The 16,105-nt window shown below is 43.6% G+C and overlaps 1 protein-coding gene across 3 annotated transcripts in view; it reads right to left on the bottom strand.

The window, feature by feature from the left end:
- The window catches only part of SMURF2 (SMAD specific E3 ubiquitin protein ligase 2), a 151,738-nt gene that overhangs the window by 46,548 nt on the left and 89,085 nt on the right, over positions 1-16,105 (bottom strand). Inside the window, exons 3-6 of one of the 3 annotated variants that reach the window (XM_053296429.1) lie at positions 13,705-13,813; positions 3,213-3,346; positions 2,926-2,991; positions 3-98 (exon numbers count right to left, since the gene is read on the bottom strand). In XM_053296429.1, coding sequence (XP_053152404.1) covers positions 3-98; positions 2,926-2,991; positions 3,213-3,346; positions 13,705-13,813 — 405 coding nt within the window. Of the gene's footprint in view, positions 1-2; positions 99-2,925; positions 2,992-3,212; positions 3,347-6,195; positions 6,356-13,704; positions 13,814-16,105 lie in introns of those variants that run through there. The other 2 variants (XM_053296432.1, XM_053296431.1) reach the window with 2 other exon arrangements.

Raw genomic sequence — 16,105 nt, 5'->3', positions numbered from 1 at the left:
ACCAGGATATTGACTAAAGTCCTCGTTCCAGGCACCATCACTTGGAAGCAACATCACAGGCCTTGCAAACATACCTATGGCCCATGTTACAGCTGCTCCTATTAAGACAAAATAGGAAGGCAATAGGTATGTTTTCAAAGATTGGAGCATGACCTAATCTGGCCAAAGTTCAAGGCCCAATGCTTTATTAGAGGAATTCTGCACTGCTTTGCTCTTTGCTACTGAAATCAATGAGGCATTCGGATGGATGTTAAGGATTTGCATTACACTTAATGCCTACTTGGCACATCTTTGCAGCAAAGCCAATCAACCAGAGGTAATGGCTTTGATTTGGGGGTGGGAGGCACCGCTTTGCAGTGGTTTCACTCCTACCTCTTGGGCAGATTCCAGAAGATGTACCTTGGAGACTGTTGCTCTTCAAAATCTGAACTTTAATATGGTGTCCCCCAGGGCTCCATACTGTCTCCAATGCTTTTTAATATCTACATAAAACCACTGGGAGAGATCATCAAGAGATTTGGTGGTGTTATCAGTATGCTGATGACACCCAAATCTATTTCTCCCTGTCAACATCATCAGGAGTAGGCATAACCGCCCTAAGGCAATGATGGCCTGGATGAGGGATAACAGAAAGACTGAATCCAGATAAGATGGAGGCACGTATTGTGCGGGGTTGGAACTCAGGAGAAGCTTTCGATCTGCCCACTTTGGATGGGGTCACACTTCCCCAGAAGTAGGGATGTGCACGGTCCGGAGAAGTCCGGACCGGCACCGAAGGGGGGCCTTGTTTTTAGGGCGGGGGAGGGCTTGCTTAGCCCTCCCGCCTCCTTGCCCCCGCCAGCGCCCGTATTGTACTGTATAGGGGCGCTGGAAACCAGCCGCCCCCCCCCCCCGCCGCGGCGGCGGCGGCGAAATAACCTCTAAAACCATCCAGCCCTCCCTCCCTCCCAGCTAGCTGCCCGCCCACCCACCCACCCACCCAGTCGCTCACCCCGGTCGCTGGATAAAAAGCGAGAAGAGCTCCGGCACAGAGCTCCTCTCGCTTGGAAGGCCTCCAGCAGAATGGTGGCTTGCGCGCGCGTGCATGCGTGCGCCGCAAACTACGCCGTTCTCCGGAGGCCCGGTCTACCCGGCGGGAAAGGGCCGGGTAGACCGGGCCTCCGATTGCCGGAGGCCCGGTCTAACCAGCGATCGGAGGCCCGGTCTACCCGGCCCTTTCCCACCGGGTAGACCGGGCCTCCGGAGAACGGCGTGGTTTGTGGCGCACGCATGCACGCGCGCGCAAGCCACCATTCTGCTGGAGGCCTTCCAAGCGAGAGGAGCTCTGTGCCGGAGCTCCTCTCGCTTTTTATCCAGCGACCGGGGTGAGCGACTGGGTGGGTGGGTGGGCGGGCAGCTAGCTGGGAGGGAGGGAGGGCTGGATGGTTTTAGAGGTTATTTCGCCGCGGCGGCGGCGGGGGGGGGGGGCAGCTGGTTTCCAGCGCCCCTATACAGTACAATACGGGCGCTGGCGGGGGCAAGGAGGCGGGAGGGCTAAGCAAGCCCTCCCCGCCCTTAAAGACATACCCCCCACCCGGACCCGGACCAGGCAGGGCCGGACCGGTCCGGCAGTTCGGCCATTCTTTGGAATGGCTGCCGGACCGGTTCGGACACACCACTACCCAGAAGGAACAGGTACACAGTTTGGGAGTGCTTCTAGATTCAAACCTTTCCCGGGTGTCCCAGGTTGAGGTGGTAGCCAGAGGTGCTTTCTATCCATTTCGACTGAAACACCAGCTGCGTCCGTTTCTTAATAAAAACGACCTCAGAACAGAGAAACACATGTCTGGTAACCTCCAGACATGACTACTGCAATGCACTCTATGTCTTTGTATATAGTCCGGAAACTGCAGTTGGTAAAGAATGCAGCAGCCAAGTTGGGAGCAGAGTCATCTTGGAGAGACCATATTACTCCTATACTAAAAGAGCTACACTGGTTACCAATATGTTTCTGGGCGAAATACAAGGTGCTGGTTATAACCTATAAAGCCCTAAACAGCTTGGGCCCTGGGTATTTAAGAGAACGTCTTCTTCGCCATGAGCCCCACTGCCCACTGAGATCATCCAGAGAGGTTCATCTGCTGTTGCTTGTCTCGTGGCTACAAAGTGACAGGCCTTTTCTGTTGCGGCCCCGAGACTCTGGAATGCGCTTCTTGCTGAAATAAGAGCTTCACCCTCTCTGAAAACTTTTAAAGAGTCCCTAAAGACTCATTTTTTCACCCAAGCTTTTTAATTTGACTGTGGTTTTAAAAGGTTTTAAGGTTTTCATTTTTAATTTGCTTTATGTTGTTGTAAACAGCCCAAAGATGGATGTTTGGGGTGGTCTACAAATTTGAGAAATAAATAAACAAATGATAGTCTGATAAAATTAGTCACAGAGTTCATTAACTATTCTCCAGGAAGACAAGTGTTAATAAATAGAAAACACAAAGCATATATTGCATAGATTTGGTATACTTTGTTCCATTTTTAATCTCCTACCTTTCAAGGGGGCCTCTTTTGAAAAACAGTAGACACGTATACTGTGCAGCTCTCCAAAGGTTACCCTGCCTTGCTTTTTACATGATATATGTCACATGCAGAAGAAGAGAAATCAGGAGCGACTTCATAAGAACAGCAGCTAAGACTATACCATGACATCCCTACAGAATGTTGCCTGTAGTTTGGAGTCATGACAACCACTTCACACAACAGGGATGGGCCTTTCTGTCAAAGTGGGCAAACAAATCTCAAAATGTTCCCCCTCTCATCTCAGGCTCTGTTCACATGAGCTCATATTAGAAACAATTTAGGAGCTGACTTCCCCATAACAGTTTTTCAAATTCAGATGTTAGAGTCTTTGATGTTTTTCCAATTCCAATTAACAAAAAATAAAACAGCACTTACCTACTATCTGTCCTCTAACAGTATCATTGTCATTTGGCCCAAGTTTGCACAGATCCAACCTCTGATCTATAGGAACAAAGAACACTCCACTTTACCATACGCAGTACAGTGATATATTGCAAAATAACTAACATTTCTAGGATTTACTATGGAGGAAAGCACCATTATTTTCCTGCTCAAAAGACCTCCTCCATAAAGAATTATAGCTTTAATGCAATGCTATATTTTAAAGTATATTTGAAAAGCATATTCCAAGACAGGGAAGTGTTAACTTTCTATCTACTCACAACCAGTGTCTTTAAGGCGGTTGATAGCATTGGAAAGAAGTCTCACACAACCCAGAAAACCAGCTCCCTGCTTTTTATGGATTTTCTTGTGGTTCCATACACTGATAGTTATTGAGTCCGACTTCCCAATATATCTGAAAAAGGACAAAAACCAGAGCAAAACAAATTATATTGACTTTATACTTTGGACAGTCTATGCAATAAGTTATTTTTGACTGAAAAATATTTTTGAGGCTAAGAAGAGTAAACACGGTTTCCTCTGGCAAAAGAGGTCAAATTCACAGGAACTGCATGCTACAGATTGGCAGCAGGCTCCCAAGTAATTTATTTGTAAAACAGGAATTTACATGCAGTTATTTCAAAAGAGCTTTTCAAAACGTCTTGCGTAAATCAAGCATCGCCGACGTCCTTTGGCTAGACAATGACAGTATGTCTAAGTGAAAATGACTGGTATATCATTGGGTGTTTAATCCTGAGGGATATAAAATTTAAGAATTATGGTTCTCCCTGTGAGATGTTTAGCAGTCTTCTTCCATTACATATTCCCTGTCAGTGAAAACATCCAAGTATTCCTCTTACTGAAAACATCCTCCTACACTCACCCATTTAAAATTATGTACTCCCTCTGCCACCCAGCAAGAGTTTTAACATCTTTAGTTATCTAACCACAGATGAAGCTGTCAAGGCTGGCAGACCAAAAGCCTGACCTACCTTCTGAGACTTAACAATGGTAGGCATTTTCAAGCGACTGTTCATGTAACACTTTCTCTGCCCTTTCTTATATGCAGGGCCTTCAGAGAACAAGATACCTGAAGATTTCCCTTTACTGCCTACATTCAAGAAGAGAACAGGCAAGTACAGAGGGGAGAACGTTATTCTACACACACACCTGTGATTGTGGCAGGAAGAGAGACAAATGGTATTCTGCTTATGTTTAGAATAAAGTCAGTGCACAGTTTTGTCTTTTTAACAAATAAAGTTATCAGCAGCATAAAAATGGAATAATGTAGTTTTCTGACAGGTCATATTTCAGCCTATCAGTCTTGAGAATGCCAATTTAATACTTTTCAGAAAAAAGAGTACCAGATAATTGAACGGAACAGTGAAGCCAATACTGTTTCATATTCATATTTGCTTGTTTGTAAACCAAAACAACTAGTCACTAGGCACTAAAGAAAGTACACTAACCATAACATCTTTTCCAATGCTTATTTTGTATTTGTTTTTAAAGTCTTTTTTCATATTATGAAGATTTGGTAAATACATTTAATCTATACATTTTCAATTTTAGAGTGTTTTTTTGAGAATGGCTTACATGCTCAAGAAATACCTATTAATATTCACTATACCAAACAAGCAAGAGCTACTACATCTAGACTATTTAAAGCCCTTGAGAATTGCTATAGAACAGACCATTCCAGTGTTAAGCACAAGAACCAATGCAAAGTACTCTTGCCAAATAAAGAACATTTTTCTAAAGGAAGGGAAAAAACCAATTTCCTTTATGGTTGAACTGAGCTTTTTTAGAAAAGGTTCTTCAACTAGGCAACTGTGCAGTTGAAGGCAGATAAAAGAATAGTGGCTTTTAATGTAGGTAAAATTGAAGAACAGTCCACTGGAACCATATTATTTTGCATTAGTTTCAAATCAATGTGCAATAAAATAAAATAAAAAGTGAGCTAGGCAGGGGTGTAGCAAGGTTGGAGTGGGCCCAGAGACGAGGTTTTAAAATGGGCCCCTAGCCCAGCCCCTCCAAGTCCAGGGCCTCCGCACACCCCAGGCCCCCAAGGATTTAAGTCTGATATTCCAAAATAAGCATGCTGCCTAGAAATACATTTCACTGAATGCACATACACACACTTCACAATATATAGTGATATACACTGAATACTTTATATTTGTGCTACTTTTAATGCCTAGAACACACTAGAAACACTAATTATTAAAATGGGCCCCTCACTGCAGATTAGCAAAAGAGACTGTCAACCATGCCTAGGTCTGTTTTCTCAGAATTCTGAACAAATTCAGTCAAGTTTGATTTCAGGAGGTTTGTCACAGGGGGCTTTTAAAGCCCTTTAACACACCTCTCCTCCTCTGGAATCATGGAGGTGCTGCATTCACATATTGGCCAGATTTATCCTGAAGCCCCTGCGAGTTATTGGGGAGCAGTTCACACACAAGAAAAAAATAAAAATAAAATAAAAGCACCAGACATGCTTCACAGTTCTCACTCAGACCTTCTGGGTTGCAAAACAACTTGAACATAAGCGCATTTATGAATGAATGAATGAATGAATAAATCAGAGACTTCTCAGTCTCTCCCCCCCCCCGCCCATATCAAAGCCCTATGGCAAGCAGTTCCCTATATATGGGGGGGGGGAGGGGTTTAACTACAAAAAGAAATTCACATTCTACCTGGTGCTGGCTGGCCTGGGCAGAGGGTAGGCCGCAGATAACTGTGGTGGCTACTCTGGCTGTCTCCTTCCTTCCTGGGGCCTGCTGGCCTACTCGAGTTCAGGCTTCACTGAGGCCTACAGGGGCTGAGGGGGCTTGGGGCTGGGCAGGGGGCCATGGGGAATCATGTGAGCTGTGTCTGGGGGGCCTCTCCAGGCAGTGGGGCCCCCAGACAACTGTCTCCCCTTGCCTAATGGTAGTTTCGCCCATGGAGCTAGGAATTCTGGTATTAAAGAACAGCTAACACTCAACTTTCACTTTGCTGTTATATGCTTAGTCTACAGGTGAAACTCGAAAAATTAGAATATCGTGCAAAAGTCCATTAATTTCAGTAATGCAAATTAAAAGGTGAAACTGATATATGAGATAGACGCATTACATGCAAAGCGAGATAAGTCAAGCCTTAATTTGTTATAATTGTGATGATCATGGCGTACAGCTCATGAGAACCCAAAATCCACAATCCCAGAAAATTAGAATATTACATGAAACCAATAAAACAAGGATTGTAAATAGAACAATATCGGACCTCTGAAAAGTATAAGCATGCATATGTATTCAGTACTTGGTTTGGGCCCCTTTTGCAGCAATTACTGCCTCAATGCGGCGTGGCATGGATGCTATCAGCCTGTGGCACTGATGAGGTGTTATGGAAGACCAGGATGCTTCAATAGCGGCCTTCAGCTCTTCTGCATTGTTTGGTCTCATGTCTCTCATCCTTCTCTTGGCAATGCTGGTCAATCAAGCACAGTAATCCCATGGTCACTGAACCAGGTTTTGGTACTTTTGGCAGTGTGGGCAGGTGCCAAGTCCTGCTGGAAAATGAAGTCAGCATCCCCATACAGCTCATCTGCGGAAGGAAGCATGAAGTGCTCCAAAATCTCCTGATAGACGGCTGCGTTGACCCTGGACTTAATGAAGCACAGTGGACCAACACCAGCAGATGACATGGCTCCCCAAATCAACACAGACTGTGGAAACTTCACACTGGACTTCAAGCATCTTGCATTGTGTGCCTCTCCATTCTTCCTCCAGACTCTGGGTCCTTGGTTTCCAAATGAGATGCAAAAGTTGCTCTCATCAGAAAAGAGGACTTTGGACCACTGAGCAACAGACCAGTTCTTTTTTTCTTGAGCCCAGGTAAGACACTTCTGACATTGTTTGTTGTTCAGGAGCGGCTTGACAAGAGGAATACGACATTTGAAGCCCATGTCCAGGATCCGTCTGTGGGTGGTGGCTCTTGATGCACTAACTCCAGCCTCAGTCCACTCCTTGTAAAAGTCCCCAACACTTTTGAATGGCCGTTTCCTGACAATCCTCTCCAGGCTGCGGTCATCCCTGCTGCTTGTGCACCTTTTTCTTCCACACTTTCCCCTTCCACATAACTTTCTGTTAATGTGCTTTGATACAGCACTTTGGGAACATCCAACTTCTTTTGCAATTACCTTTTGAGGCCTTCCCTCCTTATGGAGGGTGTCAATGATGGTTTTCTGCACAACTGTCAAGTCAGCAGTCTTTCCCATGATTGTGATTCCTAATGAACCAGACTGAGAGACCATTTAAAGGCTCAGGAACCCTTTGCAGGTGTTATGGATTGATTAGCTGATTGGAGTGGGACACCTGGAGCCTAGACTGTTGAACCTTTTCACAATATTCTAATTTTCTGGGATTGTGGATTTGGGGTTCTCATGAGCTATACGCCATGATCATCACAATTATAACAAATTAAGGCTTGACTTATCTCGCTTTGCATGTAATGCGTCTATCTCATACATCAGTTTCACCTTTTAATTTGCATTACTGAAATCAATGAACGAAAATGAAAAAATGAAATGAAATAATGAAATGAAAAAAATGAAATTTTGCACGATATTCTAATTTTTCGAGTTTCACCTGTATATTGTGACAATGTTCACATTACTCCTTAGCATCAACAGCTTGGTCTTTTATCCTTAGAGGGGAGGTGTATGACAACTCGCCATGGCCAACTTACCTCCGGTCAACTGGACGTGGCCAACGCACCATAGGGACAACTCGTCACAGGGAACCACGCAACCCCCCCACCTGCAGCCGCCGCAAGCCCGTCCTGTCACTTTGGCTTTTGATCTGGGTGGGACAAGTGGGAGGGAGGCGAGAGGAAGCTAAATTTCCACCTACCACCCACCAAAGCAGGTCTTTCAAGTTCTGCAGCGGAAGGAAGAATCTCTCTGCATTCCTACCTGTGGAGTTGTGCCTCATGAGAAGTGAAAGGTGAGAAGCCTGCACCAGAGCTTTAGAGCAGGCGAGCTGCCATTTCTTTCCTCATATTGCCCCTTTGCAGGTCTCCCCAAAGCAGCAGCAAACCTTGCTGCTGAGTTCTCTTATTAAAACAGAGTACCTCACGTGTATCCCATGGATATTAACAGAACACTTGAGGGATCTGGTGTGTAGTTGAATTTTGAATTGTTTAGCAAAACTCTTAGGAGAAGATTTCCTGGCCAAGGTGTGTGTGCATGTTGTATTATTGTTTTTATTAATTCTCTGCAGGAAAGTACAACTCACTGCACTCTATGGCCCAGCATAAAACTGCTTACATGGCAGAGAAGATATCAAGATGCCACGCCAATCATTCACTCTGCAGGATTGTACAGACTGTTAGGCTTTTATCTATTAATTTATTTTTGCATGAACAAGAGACTGGGCTGTAGGGCTGTAGTCTGGGCTGCATTATCTGCATGTTGAAAACTGGCATATCTCCTAGCATCCTCCCCATATCACTTATCTCATCTGGGCCGCATTATCCGCATGTTGAAGACTGGCATATCTCCTAGCTTCCTCCCCGTATAGAACACAGCCTCTTGTTGGACACTGTGGGGTTTCAAAAATAACCACGCAATTGTCAAAAAATGCTTGTATCTGGGGTGGTGTTAGACTGTCTAAGAATCTCTCTGCATGCCTACAAGTAGGGTTGTGCCTCATGAGAATTGAAATGTCTGGTGCGGCTCAATTTCCCCACTCTGTTTCTTCGTCCAGCCCTGTACAACTGCCAGAGCTTGAATAAGTGTATACAGAAGCGTAACAAGGCTGGAGTGGGCCCAGAGACAAAATTTTAAAATGGGCCCCTCGCTGATAAACACACACACACTTCACAATATACAGCCATGTGACCTGCCTCTGGGGGGCCCCTCGAGGTGTGGGGGCCCCCAAGCAGCCGCCTCCCTTGCCTAATACACTGTGTATACATGCTCAGGCTTCTAGATGTCTGCAAGTCCACAGTATAATTTATAATTTATTTATTTAGTTAGCACATTTTTATACCGCCCTAACCCAAGGTCTCAGGGCGGTTCACAACAAACAAATACTAAAAACAATTTAAAACAAATAATAACAATCAAAAGTTTAAAAATTAAAGTTAAAAAGCTAAAAGTTAAAAAGTGACTCCAGAGCAGTATTATGATCAGAACGCCATATCTGATTAAAATAGCCCCTTTTTCATATTTGTCACCAATCTGAACTATTTATCACCTCTGCAGAGGTAACAAAAATGCAATAGTAAAACATAAAAAAAACCATTTGTGATTCTTCTCAGATTTTGATTCTGCTGTCTAAATATGACATTGTAGTACTGCAGTGAAAGAGGTGTGACAACTTCATTTAGTAGAACAGCATCAACTTGCTCCCTGCAGCAGCTGCTGTTTTGCTCCGTGGCTCACTGGAATGGGGCAGGTGGGGGAGGTGGGCTAGGAGAGCAGCGATGTGGGTTCTACCCATTTCGAGTCAAACGGCCCTTCTCTGGAGGCAACTTGCCAGCCTCACTGAGAAAGCTGAAACTCTCCTGCAAAACGGAGCTTCTCCTGACAAAACCAAGGGGCAGGTGGGCAGGAGGAGGGCTGGGAGGCTCTCTGTGCAAAGCAGAAGAGGTGCCCAGAGAGCCCTCCCTGCAGCTTCCGCTCAGTGGACAACATATCTCCCTCCCTGTCCTTTGGCTTTCGATCCAGCGCAGGCAGCGCCACCGCTGCAGGCTTCCTGCCTGCCGCTTGTTCGTTTGCAACAAACTCCGTTCTGTGTAAGAAAACTCCATTGTGTGTAAAAGGTTTTGTAAGCTTTCTTTCGGCGTGGGTGCGTGGGGGAGGGCTGGCTTCCTCTCGCCTCCCTCCCGCTTGTCTCCTCCAGATCGAAAGCCAAAGTGACAGGATGGGCTTGTGGGGGGGCGGGGGGGCGGTTGCGTTGTTCCCTGCAGCAAGTTGTCCCATTCCCTTAGAGGGAGAGGATGTGCTGACTAGCAATGCCAAGGTAGTGTGAGGTGGGGTGGCACTTACCCCAGTTACCCCCGCTAACTGGGCAAAGGGGCACCTTTTTAATGTGGTGATTCTTTCTATATAGCAGGGGGAGAGTAACTGGCCCTATCCAGCCCCAGCACAGTACCAGACCAGTGACTGTTGCTGGTGTCCATCTTATATTTCTTATTATTATTTCTTGTTTACACAGTCAGACAGGTGTTACTGACTGGTTTGTTTTATCCAGACATCGAGTCCTTCCCAAGGACCTGGGATGGCTGAATTTTATTGTCAATTGTTATAGATATCGTCGCAGAATATAGGCTGTTCCCAGTAAAGTTGCTTTTTGTAACTGGCTGATGGTGATTTCTGTGGCCCCTATGGTGTTGAGGTGCTCTTCAAGTTGTTTTGGAATTGCACCTAGGGTGCTAATTACAACTGGGATTATTTTGGTCTTTTTCTACCACAGCCTTTCAATTTCAATTTGTAGATCTTTGTATTTGGTGATTTTTTCCATTTCTTTTTCTTCTATTCTGCTATCCCCTGGTATTGCTATGTCGATTATTTTAACTTGTTTTTCTTTCTTCTCGACTACAGTTATATCTAGTGTATTGTGTGGCAGATGTTTGTCTGTTTGTAGTCGGAAGTCCCATAATATTTTCACATCTTTGTTTTCAACAACTTTTTCAGTTTTATGGTCCCATCAATTTTTGGCTACAGGTAGCTTGTATTTTTTGCAGATGTTCCAGTATATATACCCGCTCTTCCTCCAAGGAGCCCAGAGCGGTGTACTACATACTTGAGTTTCTCTTTCACAACAACCCTGTGAAGTAGGTTAGGCTGAGAGAGAAGTGACTGGCCCAGAGTCACCCAGCTAGTATCATGGCTGAATGGGGATTAACTCTGGTCTCCCCGGTCCTAGTCCAGCACTCTAACCACTACACCATGCTGGCTCTCTTTTAGATTGTGAGCCCTTCGGGGACAGGGATCCATCTTATTTATTTATTATTTTTCTATGTAAAGTGCTTTGGAAACTTTTGTTGAAAAGCAGTATATAAATATTTGTTGTTGCGGCAATGCCAAGTTAAGAGTGTTAGCTTTTCAGAACCTATCCTTTTCAAATCTAGATGAAGTAATCAGTACATTTGTTTCTGGGTTAATACAAGGGCTGAAGAACTAACTCTATGCTACACTCTAGTAGGTCAAAGCACAACTTGAAAGAAGAAAAGTGTCAACACCCCCACCCCCCAGGTAAGAAAAACTTGTGCTGAAACCTGTGCTGCTTTATTGGCCAAATTAGATAAACACCTCTGGAATACAGAGCAGGAAGCCTGAAACCCTCAGGTTTTAATCCTCCCCGACGCACACTTCTTGATTTCTCCATTGACAAAACTAGATTTTAAAAGTCCTTCATAAAGGAGCGACAATTATTTGTAGCTTTTGTTTTTTCAATACTTAATGGTAACAATGAAAACTAAGGGAAATCCATAATTATAAATAGCAATAGCAATAGCACTTACATTTATATACCGCTCTATAGCCGGAGCTGTAAATGCAAGGTATTTTGTCATAATTCAAATTGATGACATATAGAAGACATCTACTGGGCAATTTCTGTTCTGATTCTGCCCCGCTACACACACAACTGGTTCAAAGAATACGGTAGAAACTACAAACAAATTCCATCATCTCTTCATGAATCAAAGAAGAGATGTTTATGCTCCTGGTGATACAAAACAGTCTAAGAGGACTCGAGTTGCAAGTACTAGTAACACAACTTAAACATTATTTCACAAGTGCAACCAATCCGTCTCACACTTAAATGCAGTATCTCAAGGGGAGAGAAAAGGTGTTAATCTGTTTTTTGCATGCCAAAGCCAAGTCGTTTCATAAACCATTATGAAGACTTCCCCCACCACCAACTCATAATATTTTTAAACATCTTCAACATCTCGCCCCCCAAACAGTAGAAAAGCTAAAGCAATTTTAGGATATCAGTTCTAGGAATTCCACGTATTTGCCCCCTTTGTCTAGCTGATCACTAATGTTCTGTAAGAGACCAAGTGGGCATTTTGCCACTGAGACACTTATCCTTGGCATGCAATCTATTTCCTGTAACAATAAGTCAGAGACGAGCATTCCCATGCAATAGTGTGTTGTCAGGGTAAACATTATTATTATGTCTTCAGAATCCATTGTATGATTATTTTCAGAAGAGAACAGCAAAGCAAATAATCTCAGGAATCACCAATATTGGTACTATGATATTTTCTAGCCTCCTGCAAAAGGGAAGGTATACCTAATGGCTGCTCTGCACAGAAAGCCAAGAACCTGTGTGAGTTATATGTTGGAGCATCAATATAAAGTAATACGCTGAAGGAAGAACTTGTAGCTTCATTACTACAAGGAACTAAAAAAGAAAGATTGTATCTACAGCATTTGTGCTAAACATGTACATCCTAGAGATGTACATATCAGGCAGTATAAAATATGATAAATAAGTAATGAATAAATTCCTTAGTTATCTGGAGCTAGGCATTATTCCTGAAACAACTGTGTCCAAGACAGAATGAAAAGTAGGTTTGTTTTTAAATGGCATAGCTCATATTAATGAAATAAAGTTCAGTCACACCGAATATTTTAAGGTAAGGGTAAAGGAGAAACAGAATTAAGGGGAAGTGAATAGTTGTATAAAAATAAGTAGCATCAGAAAAAATAGTTGCCAAATTTGTTTTCCCTACTTAGCAACTTTGTTGAGCTAGCAACAGTACTTTTTAAAATTAACAAATGAATTATACTTAAGTTAGTATCTAGAAAATTCTGGTAGACTACCAAACAACTAATAAGTACTTGGGCAATACTGTGACCATTAAAAACAGGATTGCAAAATTTAATTAATTGGTTAGATTTAAAACCTAATAATAGAAGATGCCCCTGAATAATCAAACAAATTAATTTTTAAAATGTATTAATCCTAAAAAGGCAGACAGCAATCACCATCTTAAGAGGAATTTTCTCCTCTCTCACAAAGGAGGAAATGTTTATCTTAAGATAATGCCTGCTATAACACATCCATGCATCATTTCAAAAGAAAGTATGCTGGTTGCTTTAAAATTATTATTTTTTTATCCATGCAAAGATTTAAACCAGTAGATTTGCTAAAACTCATACGATTAACTGATTAAAAATCTTCAACTGAGTGGCAGCCCAAAATGAAAGCAAACATGTTGCAAAAATAAAAGGTTTCCAAGAAGCTGTCATCTTTACCTATAGGATACAGCAGGGGTGCACAACTTTGGCCCTCCAGCTGATTTTAGACTACAATTCCATATCATCTCAGCCACAGTGGCCAATAGTCAGGGATGATGGGAGTTGTAGTCCAACAGCTTGAGGGTCAAAGCTGTGCACCCTAGGCTACAGTAAAATTTCCATATGAGAGATGTAACAACATTGCAGCAAAACAGCTCAAATTAATTTTACACAAAAACATTTTGAACAAATCAACTGAGAAAATTAAAGGCGGGATGGAAGGTAACAGACGTCATTTCACTCCTGTGCTCAGCATCTATCACAAGGATTCTTACCTCATCAGCAAAGCAATCCTGATCGCTACAGATGATAGTTACATAAGAACTAGGTAGTGAAGCTGTGCTTTAGTTTAAAAAGTGTAACTAAAATAGTGAATAAACTCTTAGACATTCCTGAAGCCAGGTGGCCCATTCTGTCAGCCAATACTCAGCTCAAAACCTGATTATCTTTTGATCATTTCAATTGACACTTACAAATCATAATGTTGATTCCACTTTGGATCAAGGGTATTCTTCACAGTATCTGTAGAATGGCACTGGCCAGATCCGTCAACCACCACTTTAGCAAATGGATCAGGAAGCCCTGTCAGAAGGGAGGAAAAATACACAATGAGCTAGGCACTTAAAAACATATCATCTTAATCATGATTGATTGTTATTTGCTGGTTTTCCGTAACAAACATTTCAATTATTTCAAGAACGGTAGTTCTTCTCTTACAATATTGCAGGCATCTTATTTGAGAAATGTTTAGGTCTTTCAAATTGTGTGTAAAGTTATTTGCCTGTTTCTATAATTCACCATCATCCACTTTGAATGCAACACATCTTTCAAGCATTGCCACCACAAGTGACATTTGAAAACAAATTCACTTGTGCTTTTTTCGTGAATGAGATATATAAGGAGATCTATGCCTTTTTATTTACTTGTTCACTGAAACCCATATGCCATTATGATCCTGTTTATTTGGGCACATGGCAAGGGTGTCACAGTAGACTGTCATTGTGAAAACCAAAAGAAAATTAGTTCTTTACCATTGTTTCCACAACTCAGATACTGAGAAAAACGGGAAAGCTTTTTCCAAAGTTCCCAAATCAACATACCTTGGCACTTCTTGAAATGAAGAGTTGCTTACTTAGAACTTTGGTTCTTCTAGTGGTTAAATGAATGGGCTTTGTGTTTGCACAGAGACCACGTCAGAGTTTCTTCAAGCTAATATATTTCCCAGTGTTTTGGTGGTAGCCCCACCCCTCCTGGTGATGTGTGCATGTGCCTCCTTCAGTCCCTGAGTCTGCAGGCCTGGAGAACTACAGAGGAGAGGATGGGTAGGTGTGTAAGAGCACAGGTGATCAACAGAAGAACCAAGTTACAGGTAAGCAACCTGACATTCTTCAATGTGGTCTCTGTGCCCTACACGAATGGGCACATAGCAAACTGTACCCTGAATGTTCCTTACCTTGGAGGTGGGTGATCATGCAAAGAGTGACTGTAGAACCACTGTGCCAAAGGAAGCATCCCTGTGGGAGCACACATCAAGGACAAACTGATGCATGAAGGAATGAGGAGATGCCCAAGTTGCTGCCAGACAGATGACCTCCAAAGGGACCGCCCTGTCAAAGGCGGTGGAGGCTGTGACTGCTCTGGTGGAATGAGCCTTGATACAGAAGGATATCTCCTTCTTGGCTAACTCATAACAGTCTTATAGTCTTCACAACTCAACCGGAGAGTCTGTGAGGAGGCCTTCTTGCCTCAACTGGGGCCAGCATGGGCAATGAACAGAGATTGTGACTGTCTCCATTCTACAATGCAGTGCACATAAAATGGCAGTGCCCTTCAGACATCGAAAGAGTGAAGGAGATGGTGGGCAGCATCCTTGGGGTCTGGGAAAAACACAGGTAAGGTGAGTGGCTTGGAGTGGTGAAATGAAAAGTCCACTTTGGGAAGGAAGGCGACAGCTAGGCAGAGAACCACTTTGTCACAGTGGAAGATGATGTAAGGGGGGGGGTCTATTCTCAACGCCCGCAGCTCACTGACTTACTGGGCTGAGGTGACGGCAACTAAAAAGGCTACCTTGCAGGACAGCAGATCCAGTGTACCCATCACCAGGGGTTCGAAAGAGGGTTCCATGAGGCATGAGAGGATTAACAAAATGTCCCAGACTAGTGCCATGACTGGGTTGTCTGGAGAGAGGTGTGTGAGGCCCTTTAAGAAATGGTTTATTGTGGAGGTCTCTGAACAAAGAGGGAGTGTTCAGAGGAGAGTGGACTATGATGGCTGCCAGATGGACCCTCAGGGAGGAAATCTTTAAGCCTGACTCCTTCAGGAGCAACAGGTAGGAGCAGACATCCTTGGCAGACAGGTCAATAAGAGACAACAGGTAGGAGAAGACGACAAACAGGTCAGTAGGGGAGGTGTCCCTTGAATGTAGAAATTCAAGAGGCTGGATGGGTCACTCACTGCTTCTTGGGGAAGGGGACGGGCAGGGCATTGGATGTTGTAAGACTGTCTTTTTCCATAAGAAGACTATCTTTGAAAGGAATGGTCTGTAGGTTGGAATCGAGTGGCCGGGCGCTGGAGTTGGTTTCAGGTCCATTTGTTGGGTCTACTGGTGTGTGTGGAAGACGGCTGAAAGCTCATTGATCAAGCAGCATTGCACAGTTGCTGGACCTTCTGTAGAGTCTCATCTATCTTTTCTCCAAAGAGGGCATCTCCATTAAAGGGAAGATCTTTTATACAGGAGCATCATAGCCTGAGGATCGGAGCCAGGCGTGATGCCAAATTGCTAAAGACACAGCCATTACTTGTGTTTGTATCGAGTGTCGCATGCCTGATAATTTGCCACTTTAAGGTTAAGGGCCGAGACGGAATACAGCCTCC

The sequence above is a fragment of the Hemicordylus capensis genome, chromosome 2 (genome assembly GCF_027244095.1).
Source record: "Hemicordylus capensis ecotype Gifberg chromosome 2, rHemCap1.1.pri, whole genome shotgun sequence".
In the NCBI taxonomy this organism is placed as follows: Eukaryota; Metazoa; Chordata; class Lepidosauria; order Squamata; family Cordylidae; genus Hemicordylus; species Hemicordylus capensis.
Note: the sequence above shows the minus strand (reverse complement) of the source record. Positions and strands in the feature narration are given on the sequence as shown.